General features: G+C 42.2%; 1 protein-coding gene across 5 annotated transcripts in view; it reads right to left on the bottom strand.

Annotated features, from left to right (window-relative positions):
• Positions 1-19,187, bottom strand: part of EFR3B (EFR3 homolog B) — a 341,904-nt gene that overhangs the window by 47,429 nt on the left and 275,288 nt on the right. For all 5 annotated transcript variants that reach the window (XM_033939929.1, XM_033939928.1, XM_033939931.1 and 2 more), the window contains 2 exons: positions 13,624-13,785; positions 6,017-6,128 (listed from right to left, as the gene is read on the bottom strand). In XM_033939929.1, coding sequence (XP_033795820.1) covers positions 6,017-6,128; positions 13,624-13,785 — 274 coding nt within the window. The remainder of the gene's footprint in view (positions 1-6,016; positions 6,129-13,623; positions 13,786-19,187) is intronic.

Here is a 19,187-nt window from a genome sequence, read left to right as displayed (position 1 = left end):
TTTAGGAAAGGAAGATAAGGTGGCAAGTGACGAGGGATAGTTGGTAGAGCAGTCTGAAGGAGGAGGTTCAGTTGATAACCCAAGATTAATTTTGGGAACCTTGTTGGGGGGAGAATGACAGAGGGGTTAAAAGTAGGGGGACTCTGATTAAAGAGCTCAATGTGACAAAGAGGTGGCAAGGGTTATAGCTGAGAGAGTCAGTCAGGTGGGTGTAGTAATCTTGTTTGGCAAGTGAGAAAGCGAATTGGAAGGAGGTCAGGAGGAATTTGAAATAAATGAAGTCAGCATGAATATGGGATTTGAGTCAAAGCCATTCAACAGACTTGGCACAGATGCGTAAATAGCTGATTTTAGAGTTTAGCCAGGTGCCTTACATCTCTTTATTTTTTTTTTTCTCTTTCAATCCCAGATCTTGCAGTTTTCAAAAAGAATCCCCCCCTTATACTTACTCCAGAGGTTTCTTGGAATTGCCGCCTCAGGAGCAGATATTCTGTTCTCTTCTGGCTTCACATGGCTTCACATGGCTTCACATGTCAATAGAGGGAGTGCACTAGATGTGATGCATTTAGATTTTAGCAAAGCCTTTGACAGTGTTCCACACAGACGTCTAATAAATAAACTGAGTGCCTTCAGGATGGGTCCCAAAGTGACAAGCTGAGTCAAGAACTGGTTGGCTGGAAGGCAACAGAGAGTAGTGATCAATGGAGATTGCTCTGAGGAAAGGGATGTTAACCAGTGGTGTGTCTCAAGGCCTGTTCTTTTTAACATTTTTGTAAACGATATTGCCGAAGGGTTGTCAGGTAAGATTTGCCTCTTTGCGGATGATACCAAAATCTGCAATAGAGTAGACACCCAGGATGATGTGAATAACATGAAGAAAGACCTGGCGAAGCTTGAAGAATGGTCTGAAATTTGGCAGCTAAAATTTAATGCTAAGAAATGCAAGGTCATGCATTTGGGCTGCAATAACCCAAGGGAATGGTACAGTTTAGGGGATGAAGAACTTATGTGTACAACAGAAGAGCAGGACTTGGGTGTGATGATCTTAAGGTAACCAAACAGGTTGAAAATGTGATGGCGAAAGCTAGAAAAATGCTAGGCTGGATAGGGAGAGGAATGGCCAGTAGAAAAAATGAGGTATTGATGGCCCTGTATAAGACTTTGGTGAAACCTCATTTAGAATATTGTGTACAATTTTGGAGGGCACACCTTCAAAAAGATATAAAAAGGATGGAGTCGGTCCAGAGGAATGCTACTAAAATGGTGTGTGGTCTTCGTCATAAGGTGTATGGGGACAGACTTAAAGATCTCAAACAGTATACTATGGAGGAAAGGCAGGAGAGGGGAGATATGATAGAGACGTTTAAATACCTATGTGATATAAATGCGCATGAGTTGAGTCTCTTTCATTTGAAAGGAATCTTTGTAATGAGAGGGCATAGGAAGAAGTTAAGAGGTGATAGGCTCAAGAGTAATCTAAAGAAATACTTTTTTACATAAAGGGTGGTAGATGCGTGGAACAGTCTCCCGGTAGAGGTGGTGGAGACAGAGACTATATCTGAATTCAAGAAAGCCTAGGATAGGCACGTGGGATCTCTCAGAGAGAGGAAGAGATAATGGTTACTGCTGGATAGGTCATTTGGCCTTTATCTGCCATCATGTTTCTGTTTCTCTGTTTCAATGATTTTGACATGCATAGTGCCCAGACTTCCATACTGCTCTCTCAGTCTCATAAGAATACTGTGGGATTCAAAAAGATGAATGGAAAAGGTAGAAAATACAATTGACTTGGATGTAGTACTAGCAGCAAGACTCTGCAGAAAGTGTAGGGAAAAAGTGAGGAGGCCACACTTGTAGGTCCTATAGTGAAGAACACCGATTGAAACGGTCCAGTTAGCTTTAATAATAATTCCCTGTTCCCTTCCCCAGTTGCCACTAGAACATTCCCGGTGGCTAGTGCTGGTTGTCGAATTCTCCTTTTCCTTCACCCCATGCATTCTATAATTGGAGCCTAGCATATGATTAACAGTTCTACTCAACAGCATCTAGCAGTTAGGTTCCATTTATAGAATCAGAACCAAAGTGTCTGACTGTTGCCCGCCTTTTTGTTGTTTCCGCTGTACTGGTTTTCCTTTGAGTTTGCAGTAGATTAGTCTTCTGTCTTTGGTGTTCCCGCAGCAGAAACAACATAGAAGAAAAGACTTAAAGAATCATCCTAAAATTGGGGGGGGGAACTTTCAGTACATTTCACCCAAAACATTTTGAAAAATTCTCGTGTTTATATTCAGCAGCTTCAATTGTAATTTAAGTGATTCATATGCAATCACAAGGTCATCTAACAGCATTCAAAGCTGACTCATTGTTGGTTAAGTGTCTCTTCAAACTGATATGTTAATGAGCTCAGTGCATAGTTATGTGATAACACTGGAGAAATCATGATGCTTAATTTTCCTCAATAGTTTAGTAACGACATTTAAGTGGCAATAAGCGTTGAGCAGTGGTGCGCACCCTGCGAGTGCATTTTTATGCACTGGGATTGCACCAACAAGCAAAGCAAAACGATGCCAAAAATATGTTGTGGGAATTTAATCCTACATTTTCTTTGGGGGACTTTTATTAGCAAAACAAAAATACACATGGTACTGAACATTTAAATTTGTTGCCTCCCCAAACCTGACTTTGCCAACTGGAACACCTCCAAATGATGCAGGTGACATTGAAATGCACTGCTGAAAACCACACAACTTCAGAGACAGGTTTGTAGGTAGGACGTTGGATGGGGCGTTTGAGAATGAGGAAGAGAAGTCAGGCCGCAGACGGTGAGACTCAGGAGAATGGGAGGAAGAGATGCCAGACCGTGGGCAGAGCAATCCACGAGCTTTGAATTTGGCTGAAGAGAGCTGTTTGGGTTGTGAGGGCAGTGAAATGCGCGTGACTTGGTATCTCTGGGTTATCTGTTCTTTAAGGCTGGCTGAGTTTTGCTTAATATCTGTTTGGAAGGTTGAATACAATTGCTATTGTCTTTAAAATTGGCAGTCTGGATGATGACGTCAAAATTCAATGCAATTCAGGGAAGTGGTGTGGGGAGAGGGAAATGGAGGAGGAGGGATGCTGCTTTGGCTGCTGCACAGAGAAGTGGTGGGAGAGAAATGCTGCTGCATAGGAGGCAGGGAGAGAGACAGATAGATAGAAAGACAGACAGACAGCGGGAGGAAGGGAGACAGAAAGAAAAGAAGAAAGACACAGGGGCAGGGAGATACACACAGAAAGACAGAAAGACAAAGGGGGCCAGGGAAGAGACAGACAGAAAGAAAAACAGCGGGAGGGAGAGAGAGACAGAAATAAAGACAGACAGACAGATACATATCTAGCACCCGTTAATGTAACGGGCTAAAATACTAGTAATTTATATTCACATAAAGGACAATTTTATAACTGGGCACCTGCATTTAGGCCATGAATCTAAAAACAGTGCCTTAGCATGCCTACATTGTAGGCATGCAGCAGAGCGGTTGTCAATCAACAGCTAGGCGCGCATTGTAGAATCAGGCCTACAGTTTTATACAGGACCCTTAAATATAGGCCAGCATTTTAAAGGCCTACATTTAAGGTGCCAGTCTTGCACCTACAGAGATGCATAGTGATGCGTATGGACGCATAAAGCAATTTACAGTGCATACCATGCCTCTACCTGTCTTACGTGTCTGTAGGTATCACTATGCACCTCTGTAGGTGTGAGACCAGTACCTTAGAATGACGTATCTAATTTTTTCAAAAAACGTGTGCTGTGATTGGTCAGTTAGGGCCTTAGGGTGCTCAAGACTGCATGGTAGGAGCCTGTTCTATACAGAAACCTAAGAGGGGTATTTTCTATAGGATGTCTAAGTCTAATTTGGATGTTTTGGGGTCTAGGGGTCCAGATTTTATGAATGTAAATCTGGCAACCCTAGGATACCCACTCCCTCGAACCGGCAGGCCTGCCTCTTCATAATGGCAGGGCCTTCCCAGTGTATTCTGGGATGCACCAGGGAGAGGCCTAAGGCTCTGACTGGCCCAAGTGCCTAGGACCCCTCCTACGAGAGGGACCTTAGGTGCCTAGGCCAATCAGGGCCCATTAGGCCCCTCCCTGAACCACATCTATGCAATTGCTACTAAATCCAACTCAGCCTATTCCATCACAGCCTCTAGATATAATGAGAGAGATCATGCAAAATTCTATAGAAAAGGGAATGGGATTTGAACTACCACCTTTCTGTGGGCACAATCAAAGTGGTTTACATATTCCCCCCTCTTCTACTATACCGTGCTAGCAGTTTTAGCATGGTGAGTCGTGCTGAATGGCCTGCGCTGCTCCTGACGCTCATAGAGTTCTTATGAGTGTTGGGAGCAGCGTGGGTCATTCAGCAAGGCTCCCAGTGCTAAAACCGCTAGCGCAGTTTAGTAGAAGAGGGGGATTGTATACAAATAATTATTTTGCAATTGAAGCAATGGAGGGTTAAGTGACTTGCCCAGAGTCACAAGGAGCTGCAGTGGGAATTGAACCTGGGCCCCTGGTTCTCAAGCCATGGCACAACCATTACGCAACTCCTCCACTCCACTATTAAAGACATATTGTAAGTATATTAAAAATGAATACAGAATTGGGGAAAAAAAAAAGACAAACCAAGATTTAGTGGCCAATAATATATGTAAATGACCAGAATAATGGCACGTACGTACATATGTGTACACACAATCAAACAAAAATGCAACACTCCACTAAAGTGTCAAGCTATCACTCTAGATCAGTGGTCTCAAACTCACAGCCCGGGCGCTACATGTGGCCTGCCAGGTACTATTTTGAGGCCCTCGGTATGTTTATCAGAATCACAAAAGTAAAATAAAACAGTTTCTTGATCATATGTCTCTTTAGCTATAAATTACAATATTAATATTAAGACTTTTTTTCATTTAAATTTTTATTTTTCAAAATAAATATACAAAGTATACAAATAATTATTATAAATATGCAAATATACATATATGCAAATATACAAAAGATAACTTATACATGAAACAGGCTAGTTGTACGTATCACAGTTAATATGCGGGAAGATAGTATTATTTATAAGTCAATACAACCACTGTCTCATGTCAACCAAATCCAGCAGGGCCGGTACATATAATTTCAGCTGAGAGTATACGTGAAAAGAATAAAAGAGAGTTCCCAATGAGCATCATACTGAGCATCCCAAGCGACTTAATTAACTGACAAGAAGTGACTCTAAATATATTTTATAAATATTACATTGGTATTACATTGAGATAGTTTTATGTCAACAGTCCAAGTCACAATAAAGTTGAACAGGTCTCCATACTTTGAGAAAAGAACTAATAGAATGATGTTTTTCAGCTATTACACTTTCAAATTTCTTGGTTATGCATACAGTCTTCCACCATACAATGTATTCTATCTTAGATAAGTCCTTCCAACAGTGCAAGATGTTTTTAATAGCCAAGAATAATTAGAATAATAATATGTTAATAATAATAATAATAAGATGTTAAGTAAACGAGCATTGGGTTCGGGCATAGAATACGTGAGACCATGTTGTCCATAATAATAATTTTAAGATGTAAGGGTTCATTAATATTTAGAATGGTGGATATGGAGCTCCTTTTATTATTAAGCCAAAAGGAAAGATTTATAAACTATAAAGAGTTTTACCTCATGCAAAATTGTCATTTCTTTAATAAGACATAAACTATTTCTGAGGCCCTCCAAGTACCTACAAATCCAAAATGTGGCCCTGCAAAGGGTTTGAGTTTGAGACCACTACTCTAGATGAAAGGAAAAGCCTCAGGTTACTGGTGAGCACACACAAGCTCAGCCACCACCATCCACATCATCGGCATAAAAAACTTTCATCTGAGTGATTAATGCGAAGCAATCAGAAAAATACTGTGAACATACTCGGATTTGGTTAAAAAATGGAAAATCATTCCAGATAGAGCGACTTCCCAATGCTCTTCTCACCTCAGTCTTCCAGTTTCCAAGTTATGCTGTAGAGTTGGATGTGGCACCTTGCTCATTATAAAAAGCATAACTTCTGTTTTATTATATGTTGGTAGTGAGTTAGCAAAAGAACCTGAGAATACAGAAAATACAAATAAAAATAAACATATACACGCACGTTAAATTTAATTATCTTTGTCATAATATGTTGGCAAAAAATTGTTTGTGGACCATATTAATCTGAAAACTTTTAGGGGCATTTTTAAAAGACAAAAACATCCAAAAACTGGCACTTGGGTGTTTTTCTCTGCAAAATGTCCAAGTGCTTTAATTGCCAGCACTGCTGGCAGGCAATGTAAGCTTAGAGGGAAGGAGGAGAGAGAGACTCAACAACAGGGAAGCGAGGAAGGAAATAGAGAGAGACAGACAGACAGTCAACCAAGGAGTTTGGAAAGGAGTAAGGAGAGAGAGAGATACCCAATCACAGAGGTTGGGAAGGAAGAATGAGAGAGAGATATTCAACCACGGAGGTTGGGAGGAAGGAAGGCGAGAGAGAAAGAAAGAAAGAGACTCAACCATGAAGTTTGGGAGGGGAGGGAGAGAGATACCCAATCACAGAGGGAGGGAAGGAGAGAGTAGCATCACAGAAATATTTGCTGAGAAATAAAGGTGCCGATGGAATGGGTGTAGGTTGATGTTTGAGAAAGCCAGATTCTGGAAATAGTGATGGGAAAAAACAAGGGAGATGGTGACAGAGGGAAGGAGAAAAATGGTGAGTACATAGTAGTGGGAGAGGGAGGGAGATGATAGTGCCCATGAAAGGGAGGGAACAGAACAGAAGAGAGAGAAACAAGACAGATTTGAAAAGGAGGAAGAAAAATGGAAGAAAAGTTGGATATAGGACAGGAAGTAAAAGGAAAAAAAATATAAAGAGCACAGGGAAGCAGAACCAGGGATGCAGAACGAGATGATTAGAAAGATAAAATTACTAGACAACAAAGATAAGATAAATGATTTTATTTTCATGTTAGTAAGGAGGGTAATGGGATTTGAGATACCGCCTTTCTATGGGACAACTGAATTGAAATGTGTCAATTTTGAGAATCTACCTCTACTATACAGTATTGAACTATACTGGAGGAAATGTGAGGGGGCATTTATGCAATTACCATGCAATTAAAAATTTTAAACATGATTAATCATGTGATTAAAAATTTTAAGCGATGTACAGCCCCAACAGGAGTTCAATACGATTTCCAAGTTAGTAAGAAGCTCGCCATCACCAGGAATTGCAATCTATTAAAAATCAAAACAAACACATAGAAGATCTGCCCATTTGTTAGAGTGAGTGAGATATCTTGCAAACAAATAAATCTTCAGGCCCTAACAATCATTAATTGCACTTAATCAGTACTAATTGTAATGACACAGTGACAAAAGTCATCACTATTCCTGTCCCTGCGGATAACCATGGGAAACTATCCCGTTTTGTTCTTTAGTGTCTATCTCAACCTCAGTCCTTTTACACCAGCATTCTTTAATGCAAGGCTTGAGGGTCAGTGGTTGTGCTTATTCATACTCTTCTCTCTTTAAAGAATGGCATGGGGATGGTTTCCCACGTCTATCCACGGGGATGGGAACGGTGATGAATTTTGTCGCCGTGTCATTCTCTACGCTATTCTATAACACCCTGTGCTTAAATTATCTAGTGCACAACTCAGAAGGGGGCATGGCCAAAGGAGGGACGTGAGCATTCCCAAAAAGTCGTGCGCATATTATACTCTAGAATAGGACTATTTACGTACTAGAATGCCATGAGTTGGACACATCAAGAGAACATACATTTCTTTAGCTATCACTCCAGGGGAGATAAACTCTGACAAGTTCCGTGGAGTGAGCCTGTAATCCCACAAAAGAGAATAACATGCTGTGATAACAGCAAATAATTAAGAGTGCTGGAGGATCCTCGACCCTGAGGAAGTGTAATTGAAACACGATCACTCGAAATGACCTAAAGCAGATATGTGGCATTTTATAATAAAAAAATATAAAAACATAAAGTGGAGAATTTAAGTTGAAAAAATAAAAATAAGTTGTGAGATTGATATGGTGAACATATGAAAAATCTTTGAAGAGCCAGGCTGAGGATCTATTAAAGGTATAAGAAATTGCTTGGGAGGAAAAAATTGTTATATTAGTTGGACACAGGCATTTACACGGGGTTTTAACTGACATAAATTCTGGTGCTAAAAAAAGCATGGCCACTCTTCATAGAATAGTGCTGATTTTTTTTCCAGGGCCATGTATGTGCTATTTACAATTAGGGAACTCAAGGGAGCACTCCTTAATCTAATGATGAATTTAAAATAATAGAATTAGCATATGCTAAGGTAGTAGCACATTTTAATCATCTAAACCAAAACATAATCTTATAATACCGGTAGCAGCAGTTTGTCTTTTAAGTAGTACCTGTTTATGAGGTTACAGCACCCTCTGCTGGTTTTAAGGTTTAAATCTTCAACACAGCTAATAGAAAATTATAGAGTAATGAAAGAGGCCAATTTGCAAATTGATTTAGATGAGCAGAAAACAGTTAAGAAGGATAAAAAGCATTTTATCCATTTTATTTAGGTGTCCAATAATAATTGCTTGCTCTTAATACAATGAAAAGTCACACACTGATCAAGAAAGCACACACTTCCAGCTGCATTAAGAGGAGGCATTTCTGGTGTTGATTAAGGAATAGGGAAGAAAAAGCACTCATGTTGCACATTAGCTTCAAAATTCTGTGTTTAATTTCAAAAATTCTGAATAATGATAGTGACTTTGGTAACTGCATTGCGTTTGTTTAAGCCTTTGCATAGTTTATGAACTTTTCAAAAAACAACTATTGGATATTCCCTCTTTTAGACATGTTAGATTGTGTATCTATAAAGAGCCAGGGTCAGATTCTATAAATGGCGCCATCGGCGATGGTCACCTAAAAAATGGCTGCCAATCATGGAAGGACGCCATTTATAGAATCGCGGTTTTGTGAAAGGTAGGCACCAGAAATGTAGGCTAGGGTTTTAAAGGCTACATTTTCAGCGCCTACTTTTCATGTGAATCATGGCTACAGAGGCGCTTTATGATGCCTTATCCCACTTCTGTCGTTATCCATGCCTGCAGTGGCATTAGGCATTGTAAAGCGCAAATGTAGTCGCACCTTAAGGAGAGACCTCTGGCTGGTTTAATGTTTAGAAGATGCAACAAAGTATCAGTAGTTGATACGCAGTGGAAATAGTTTTAACAGTTGATAATTGTCAGTATTTTGTGGTGAATGTAAGGGAAGGGAAGGAGGTATATATACATGATTAAAGCTATGGTCCCAAGATGCAGACATATAAGTTATAGGAGGTCCTATGATCTGACTCTTAATGGCCTTATGATATACCCACTTCTAGATTTAATTTTGTCTAGTGAGAGTTGTTTGGATATTGAATGAGGAAGCTATATATAATGTGTGCTAAGTGTGATATTATGGCATAGCAACTAATTGCAATTAAGTAGAGGAATATTTTGCGAGAAGAACTGATTGTATGTTAACCATCTATTTGCCCAATGGTTCTATATTGAGTTTCTCTGAGACAGTAAAGGCATGAAGTCCGATCTCCAATCCTCCAAGTGCTGGTCCACCTGGTCACTCAGGCCGGGTGTCAGATTCCTTAGTGGTGGTGGGGGGTCTCCTGAAATGGAATCTCTCCCTGGTCCAAAGCCAGCACACGCGCAGGCAGTGCAGAGCATCCTTGACCCATAAAATAGGCTTTCCACTGGAGACTAATGAAACCAGGGTAAACCTTTGAAAAAGAGGCCCCATATATCCCTGCAGGACTTCAGACTGGCTTCTCTTGAACCCCCTGTGGTTTCCCAGCCCTAGAGAACTCCGAGGAAGCTAAGCCCAAGGCTCCTGCCCCTCCCTCGTGTGCCCTGCAGCATGTAGTACATGGATGTTCCTTGGCCAACCATCCAGCACAAAACTGGCATGATATAGGGACAGGACAGCCTGAGAAGTCCATTCCTGTTGTTTTTGAGCTAAATCAAGTAGTTTAGACATAGATGGTGGCTTTAGAAAAAAAGATAATTAAAATCCAATATGGCAACCCCCCATTCTCTGATTTCCCCATAGGGAATAATGGACTGTGCTCATTGTGCTGTGCTGGTGCCTACCTGTGTCAGCTTTCCTGCAGCCTGACTGAAAAGAGAAGATTTTCTGCCTCAAATCCTTCCAGAAGGGATCCAAAACTGGAGATCTTTAGGCTGCCAGTCAGACCAGTATCGACTGTAACCTCAACCCCCATGGATCCTCACGCTGCATTAGGGGGAATGAAAAAATGCAGCTAGGTTTCTGAAGCCCAAAGGGACTAACACAGGGGCCCTGCTTCCTGCATTCAAGCCCCTGATAAATCAGAAGATGAGCTAGCTCCCAGGGGAGCAATCCCTGAGCATCCAAAATGCAAAAAGCAGACCCCCTTTGTGGAATCCGCATCTTCTCACAGGCAGAGCTACCCCAAATTGGGGACCTCTAGGCACATAAGCCTCATGAAACAGGTAAAAAAAAAATCAAAAATTATTAAAAATGAACAAAGCAGAGCAGAACGCATCTCAGCTCACTTATAGAAAGAAAAACTGAAGTGAGCATCATACTCCACTGGTGAAGGAGAAGGAGCTGAAAGATGTGATTGACATCCTTCTGCAAGTAGCTCATGACCAGAGGTAATTCACCAAGAGTACAGACTCCTATGTCCTTGCTACAGAATAATGGATTAGCATACCCAGTTTGGGTACTAGGATTGACACCAGGTTGCAGCAAGTGTATCCAGAGAATTGGCACTAAGAGCTATTCTATAAAGGGCATGTGCCCTTTGTAGAATAGCACCTAGTACTAATCTTTATCAGCACTCATTTCTGAGCATCACTTTTAAATTCCTCCCATCTGTATATTTGGCACCACTACCTATATAGATAGCAACACCAAATATACATATTCATTACTAAATTCACTGTGCAGGATGAAAATCTATCTACATATTCTTACCTGAATAAAAAACCATTTAATTTAATTTGAGCATTTCTATACAAGCATTCAATTTTGGCTGTTTATGCAGTTTCACATAGCTCATTACTAACAGTCACTTCTTACATAAATCAGCACTGATAACATGTCTTCACTGAAATCGTACAAAATTATAGTCTAGATCAAATTAAGGGGTACTTGTACCAACCAATGCATGCTTGACACAGGTTAAAATGCACTAACTTGGGGCATGTTTGGGGCAGAGAGTGGGTACAGCTATGCTAATCAGTGTATGGGAACTGCCATGCGGTAACTGATTAGCATGTGAGATTTTACCACCTACAAAATAGGCAGCGATAAGGGCTTATGTTCTAATGGGATAATTAGCACATGAAAAATCCAGTATAAAAGATAACAAAAACTAATGCCAAAGCTATATTTCAATTGTTACCAAGCCAGACAGTGGAAGGAACCTACAGACTATCTAGCAATCACAAATATATGGCGGAAAAAGCCTCAAACTTAAGTAGCAGCATAAATGGTGTCAGGTCAAAAGCGCGCCGGGACAAAGGCGCGCCCAGACAATTGAGCGCAGCGCGGAGGCGTGCGCTGCTCTAAATTACAGTTTTTAGGGCTCCGACAGGGGGGCGTGGGGGGGAACCCCTCCACTTTACTTAATAGACATTGTGCCGCGTTGTGGGGGCATTGTGGGGGTGTGGGGGGTTGTAACCCCCCACATTTTACTGAAAACTTCACTTTTTCCCTGTTTTTAGGGAAAAAGTTAAGTTTACAGTAAAATGTGGAGGGTTACAACCCCCCAAACCCCCCATAACACCGGTGCGATGTCTATTAAGTAAAGTGGGGGATTCCCCAACAAAACCCCCCGTCGGAGCCCCTAAAAACTGTAATTTAGAGCGGCGCACGCCTCTGCGCTGCGCTCAATTGTCCGGGCGCACCTTTGTCTTTCGCGCCGTTGTCTATGAACCAGCATAAATACAGAAGCTTCTAGCTGCCATAATTGGAAAAAGAGAAATATGTGTCTTGTACTGGCAGCACTAAAAGCAGCCTCAGCACATGAGAAAGACCTGTTAGGGATACCACAGACCACATTTTAGCACTTCGTGGTAATAGGGCCCCTAAGTAAACTGAGCTCAACCAGAATACGGTTCATAGACAATGGCGCGAAAGACAAAGGCGCGCCCGGACAATTGAGCGCAGCGCGGAGGTGCGCGCCGCTCTAAATTACAGTTTTTAGGGGTTCCGACGGGGGGTTTTGTTGGGGAACCCCCCCACTTTACTTAATAGACATCATGCCGGCGTTATGGGGGGTTTGGGGGGTTGTAACCCTCCACATTTTACTGTAAACTTAACTTTTTCCCTAAAAACAGGGAAAAAAGTGAAGTTTTCAGTAAAATGTGGGGGGTTACAACCCCCCACACACCCCCACAACGCGGCGCGATGTCTATTAAGTAAGGTGGGGGGGTTCCCCCCATGCCCCCCCCGTCGGAGCCCTAAAAACTGTAATTTAGAGCGGTGCGCGCCTCCACGCTGCGCTCAATTGTCTGGGCGCGCCTTTGTCCCGGCGCGCTTTTGACCTGACACCCATTACGTTGTGTCCACGCATGCGCGGATACTGTCTAGAGGCAGGGCTGGGGTGGAAGTGGGTGGTCCTTGGGGGGCATGGCCATGGGTCCAGATTTTCCCAAAGGAAAATCTGGTAATCTTAAGGAAGAGAAGTTAAGCTATGCATGGAGTGGGGGAGAAGGAGGGAAGCGGCTAACAGGGGAAGATGCTGAACTAAAGGAGAAAAGAAGGGAAGTGGAGGGAGAAGAGAGAGTGAGAGATGTTAGACTTAGAGAAAGGGAAGGGGAGAGAGATAATGGGCCTGAGGTGGGGGGTGGGGGGGTGGGAGAAAGAGTTGGATCTGGGAGCGGGACAAAGGAAGATATTGGGCCTTTAATCGATGACCTAACCACGGGCAGGTCTTGGAGACCTGGGCCCCCAACTTAGGGCTCAAGCCCCCCTTCCAAAGCTGTAGAACCTGTTCAATGGTTGTAAATCTGATGCCCCTTCCAACCCCCACCATCACTGCAGACAAAAGTATGCAAACTGTGAAAGAGGTGGAGTTATGTAGAATGGTCAGGTATTACCTTTCAAAGCCTGGACACAGGTGCAAAATCCATTTCCAAATGGAAATTCCAAAGAAAGCTACTGTTGAACAATTAATTGAGAGTTCTGCCCATTCAGCCTTGTAAACATTGTCTCTGCATCTTCCTTAGCCCTACCTGAGACCTACTAAACCAGGAATTCTACCTAGATGCTCACTCTGCAGCACTGCCTCTGAGCCAAGAGATCTCATTCCGTTTTCATTTTAAAATTTGAGATGTCTTCAGAGCTATCACAGGCATAGTTGGGAACAGATGCTGAATTTCAGTCGGTATCTACACAATTATAGGTTTACCATATGGAGCCATATGGTAACCCTAACACAATTTATACCCGAATTGAGCTTGTTAAAAAGTAAGATTTGGGATGTAGCATCAGTGCCCCACATTTCCTAGAACGGTCCACATACCTATAGTTTTGATGACAGCCTCCTGAAACATTCTCTCCTCCTGTTCTTTAATAATCTTGGTGCCAATGTTAATCTTGGAATCATAGCTTCCTGTGAGCTCGTAGTCAATGCTGAGTTGAAGCTGTTTTAATAGTGTATTAAACACTTCCAGCACTGTTGGGCCTAAGACAGAAGAACCAAAGCAAATGCAAAACTTTCAGACTGGATTTCAGACCAAGACTCGGTGATTCATCATAGTGGAAGACAGCTATAGCACAAATTTACCCACAAGGCCACTCTACCACTAGGTAAACTGGCCAGTCAGCTAGGGCATGAGAATTTTGGCAGGAGAGGAGATAAAGGAGTAAGTAGAATAGATGAGGTGGCAGAAGCCTGTACCACAGCTCCCCACCACTCTTCCTCCTCCTCCTCAGTGCCAGCACCATAGGTAAGGTTGCCAGATTTCCTCTTTAAAAAAGGGGATACCTGGCCCCACCCTGTTCTGCCCATGCCCCGCCCCCGACCAAACCTCCTGTCTCCTTTCCTGAGGACTGGAGGCCCTCTGCTCATGTGTGGACATCAACGCGATGACATCATACGCAAGTGCACGGTTATATGATGGCATCGCATCAATGTCCACGTATGTGCAGAGGGCCCCACCAGACACGGCCCCGAGCTCGGGGAGTTCCAAAACCCGGACAAACTGCTGGGTTTTGGAAATCCCTCCAGGCACCCGGACAGTCCTCCAAACAGAGGACATGGTCTGGGTTTCCCCAGATGTCTGATAACCCTAACCATGGGGCTAGCACTGCCACATGCTGATCTTGTGCATCATTGTGATCAGCACCAGGAAGTGCTGGCCCTGAAATCATACTTTTGAACATAATCATGGTACTACTCTTGAGGAAAAGGAAGAAGAACAGTGGAAAGCTGCTGCAGGTGTTATGTAGGGGTAGGAGGTGCCCAATAACTTTACACCAGCCTTACTAGTGTAAACATAGAGATATTTCTATTTTCAGTGCCCTCCCAAAGCTGTCAAAGTCACTGTTAAGATCCATCCTTTATTTTTTTCTATTTTTAACCTTAAAAGACAGTAGTAAATATAGAAACAAGTTGCTTGCTGAAAGCACATTTTATTCCTCTCGTTCTTTTTGATTAATCATTTGATTATTTTCCAAGTACATCATAAGACATCACTTGGGGATACATGTACTAAAAGTGCAGCTATTCCATTTTCATACAATAACTCATTTATTGCATGAAAGCAGAATCTCTTTATGTATAGCACATTCATCTTATCTATTAGTAAATGGGATCTCTTCTTAGTGTGCTCACAATTAACATTCCTGAATATGTAGATATGCTCCTATGCATGCAAATGGAGTATGATGAGCTTAGACATCCCTCTACTTTGCTCTAAGCAATATAGTAAAATATCTCAGTATAATTACTGCTGCTTAAATGGCAGTATTAGTTCAGATAACTCTCAAGGATTTAAGAGACCACATCTCAGTCTCTTTTTTAAATAGGTACAAGGTAAATCATAGCAAATATAGAGCAAAATTGTACACATACATATTTTCCGCTGGAGCAGAACACCGTCTTCCATTTCCCCCATGTCTATCACCCAGTCTGATAAAGTTGTACCATTGCCATTTAAGGTTGTAACTGCACTCCAGCATGTTACTTCAGTGCTTTTAGCTAGATTTGATGGAATTAAGCCATTGCTGTGTAGGACGTATCCACCACTCTGTACAGGTTTCTTCTTTCCAGCCCATGAGAAGTTGGAAAGAATTGTATAAAAGGTGTTGAGAACATAAGAACATAAGAAATGGCTTCGCCAGATCAGACCCTAGGTCCATCCAGTCCGGCGACCCGCACTGCTGAGAAACCTTGTTTACTCGTATCCCCCAATGTGATATGCAAGGTGTGCATCCAACTTGCCTCGAATCCCAGAATCTCTATCTTTCTGCTGGGGACAAAATAACTCTCCAGCAATGGAATGGAATGAGATGAAACTTGGAATGAGGAAAAAGACACAAAGGCCCTCTTTTACTAAGGTGCGCTAATCAATTTAGCGCGTGCTAAACGCTAGCGCGTACATATTAGTCTATGGACACGTTAGCGTGCGCTAATTCAATTAGCGCATGCTAATCGGTTAGCGCACCTTAGTAAAAGAGGGGGAAAGAGTTTGAAAATGGGCAACATCAGACTGGGGGGATGTTTCAGAGAAATAAAACCCCAAAATGTGGCCCAATGCATTTCTATGGGAAAAGGGGGTTCCAGCTTTTGAAGCACAGAAACTTAAATAGAGTGAACTTTAGCAGAGAACAGAACAAGGCAGTTTAAATGATGGAATTCCCTCTCATACAAACCCCCCAAAGTGCCCCTGTCCCCCCCCAAACTAGTCTCCTTTTGCAAGTGCCCCACCTCTTCAAACTACCCCTAGAGCCCAAAAAACTAACCCGATAACCACCACACCACCACAGAAATTGCCTCTTCTACAAAAATAACCCCCTGCACACTGCCCCGCAGCCAAAAATACTTCCTGCAACTTCCACATCACTTAAATACAACCACCAAACTGTCCCCATCCATTCATTATTTTATAGAGGTGAGCAGCTGAGATATTTTCGTCTTGTTTGGATTCCTATGTTTACAGGAATTTTCATTTTGTTATTTATAGTCATAGAAACATAGAACATGATGGCAGAAAAGGGCCACGGCCCATCTAGTCTACCCACACTAATTGCCCACCCCCTAACTACCTCCATGAAGAGATCCCACATGCCAATCCCATCTTTTCTGAAAATCTGGCACACTGCTGGCCTCAATTACCTGTTGTGGAAGATTATTCCAGTGATCAACCACCCTTTCGGTGAAGAAATATTTTCTGGTGTCGCCATGAAATTTCCCATCCCTGATTTTCATCGGATGCCCTCTTGTTGCCGTGGGTCCTTTAAGGAAAAAGAGATCCTCTTCCACCTTGATACGGCCTGTGACATATTTGAACGTCTCGATCATGTCTCCCCTCTCTCTGCGTTCCTCGAGTGAGCACAGCTGCAACTTACCCAGTCGTTCCTCATATGGGAGATCGTTGAGACCTGAGACCATCCTGGTGGCCATTCGCTGAACCGACTCAACTCTACGCACATCTTTTTGATAATGCGGCCTCCAGAATTGTACACAGTATTCCAGATGGGGTCTCACCATGGATCTGTACAACGGCATTATGACCTCGGGCTTACGGCTGATGAAACTTCTACGGATACAGCCCATGATTTGTCTAGCCCTGGATGAAGCTTTCTCCACTTGATTGGCAGTCTTCATGTCTTCGCTAATGATCACCCCCAAGTCACGTTCTGCACAGTCCTTGCTAGGATCTCACCATTTAGGGTGTAAGTCCTGCATGGATTTTTGCCACCAAGGTGCATGACCTTGCATTTTTTGGCATTGAAACTTAGTTGCCAAGTCTTTGACCAATGCTCCAGCAGGAGTAGGACCTGCGTCATACTGTCGGGCATTGAGCTTTTGTCGGGCACTGTGCTTTCATCTGTTGTGCGTTTGCCTACTATGTTGCATAGTTTGGCGTCATCGGCGAATAATGTAATTTTACCTCGAAGCCCCTCAGCCAAGTCTCTTACGAAGATGTTAAATAGGATTGGGCCCAAGACCGAGCCCTGCGGCACTCCACTGATCACCTCCGTCGTATTGGAGAGGGTACCGTTTACCACTAACCTCTGAAGTCTATCTCCAAGCCAGTCCCTAACCCATGCAGTTAATGTTTCACCCAGTCCCATCGAACCCACCTTGCTCAATAACCTGTGGTGTGGGACACTATCAAACGCTTTGCTGAAGTCCAAGTACACGACATCCAGGGACTCCCCTATATCCAGCTTTCTTGTTACCCAGTCAAAGAAGCTGATCAGATTTGATTGGCAGGACCTTCCCTTCGTAAAACCATGTTGATGGGGATCTCATAGATTCTCTTCGTTCAGGATCGTATCCAATGGGCGTTTGATTAGTGTTTCCATAAGTTTACTCACTATCGATGTGAGACTCACCGGTCTATAATTCTCAGCCTCCGTCCTGCATCCCTTTTTGTGGAGTGGAATGACGTTAGCCATTTTCCAATCCAACGGGACTCTTCCAATCCAACGGGACCCCATGAAATATTCAGTTTTTTCTTAAGAAATGTTCACATATCGATGTCAAATCTTTTTTATTTATCCTTGGAAAAGAAAGTGATGTAATTGCAGGTAAACAACAAAAGTTTTCCTTGATTTACTCATGAAACAAAAGATAGCCACAAAAATGTGTATGCTAACAAAGTCTGGAATTGGCAATGGAGGAGAAGGGTACAGCTAAGAGCAGCTTAACTGAAGAACGGAGTTCTCTGGGAGGTGTATAAGGAGAGAGAAGAGAGAAGAGATATTGAGGGGCAGCAGAATAAACCCACTTGTAGGTCGGCAATAGGAGCTTGAACTGTATGCGAAGGTAGATAGGGAGCCAGTGAAGTGATTTAAGGAGAGGGGTGACATGAGTGTAGAGAGGCTGGTAGAAGATGAGTCATGCAACAGAGTTTTGCACAGGTTGCAAGGGGGAGAGGCGACACTGCAGGAGATCAGTTAGAAGTAGATTGAAATAATCTAAGCGTGAGGTTACGAGAGTGTGGACAAGAGTCTGGGTAGTGTGTTCAGAGAGAAAGGGGCAAATTTTGGTGATGTTATAGAGATAGAAGTGACAGGCTTTAGCAGTTTATTGGATGTGCGTAGAAAATGAGAGGCTGGAATCGAAGATGACTCCAAGTTTGCAAGCCGAGGAGGGTAATGAAGTACAGTATATTGACCATCATGCTAACTAGCTACTGAAGTATAATATTTTTGCTGTATGGACGGACACATGAGGAGGTATCAGTGAGCCATTTTTGCCAGCATGAAAAGTTAGCTGACAACAGCCACTTCTGAACAGTCCTAAAAACAGCATATCAAATATTCATGCAGGATTGGTTGTTGATTTGATATTAATTGGTGCAGCCTTGCTATTTTGAGACCTATTGTTTATTGTTTATTCAGTTTTTTGATTAAACGCTTTTTCGATTCTACAAAGCGTTGTACAAGGTATAAAATAACATTTATACAAAAATATAACAATTAAAACATACTTTCCTATAAAAACTGCAAGACTAACAACAATACAAACTAGGTAAAATATTGACCAACGGGCCATGGACACAAATGGGAAGGGGGGAGAAATACAATTGAAGCAGAAAATGTGAGGAACATATAAGGAAAACACAAAAGGGACCGGGGAACAATGTAAAAAAGAAACACGGAGAGATTGATCACTAAAATACAATAGTTCAGTTAAAAGCATCTTTAAAAAGGAAGCACTTTAAAAGTTGCTTTTAAAATTTTTTAAGTTTTTTTCCATTTTTAGGTATAAAGGAAGAGCATTCCAGATCATTGGGGCTGTTACAGAAAAAGTAGAGGTGCGACGTGTGCCAATAATTTTTAAAGAAGGAATGTTAAGGTTGTATTGAGAGATAGATCTTAAAGATCTTGGAGGGTCGTATGGGATCAAAA

Source organism: Geotrypetes seraphini, chromosome 3 (genome assembly GCF_902459505.1).
Source record: "Geotrypetes seraphini chromosome 3, aGeoSer1.1, whole genome shotgun sequence".
In the NCBI taxonomy this organism is placed as follows: domain Eukaryota; kingdom Metazoa; phylum Chordata; class Amphibia; order Gymnophiona; family Dermophiidae; genus Geotrypetes; species Geotrypetes seraphini.
The sequence above is the reverse complement of the archived record's forward strand: the minus strand, read 5'-3'. Positions and strand labels throughout refer to the sequence as shown.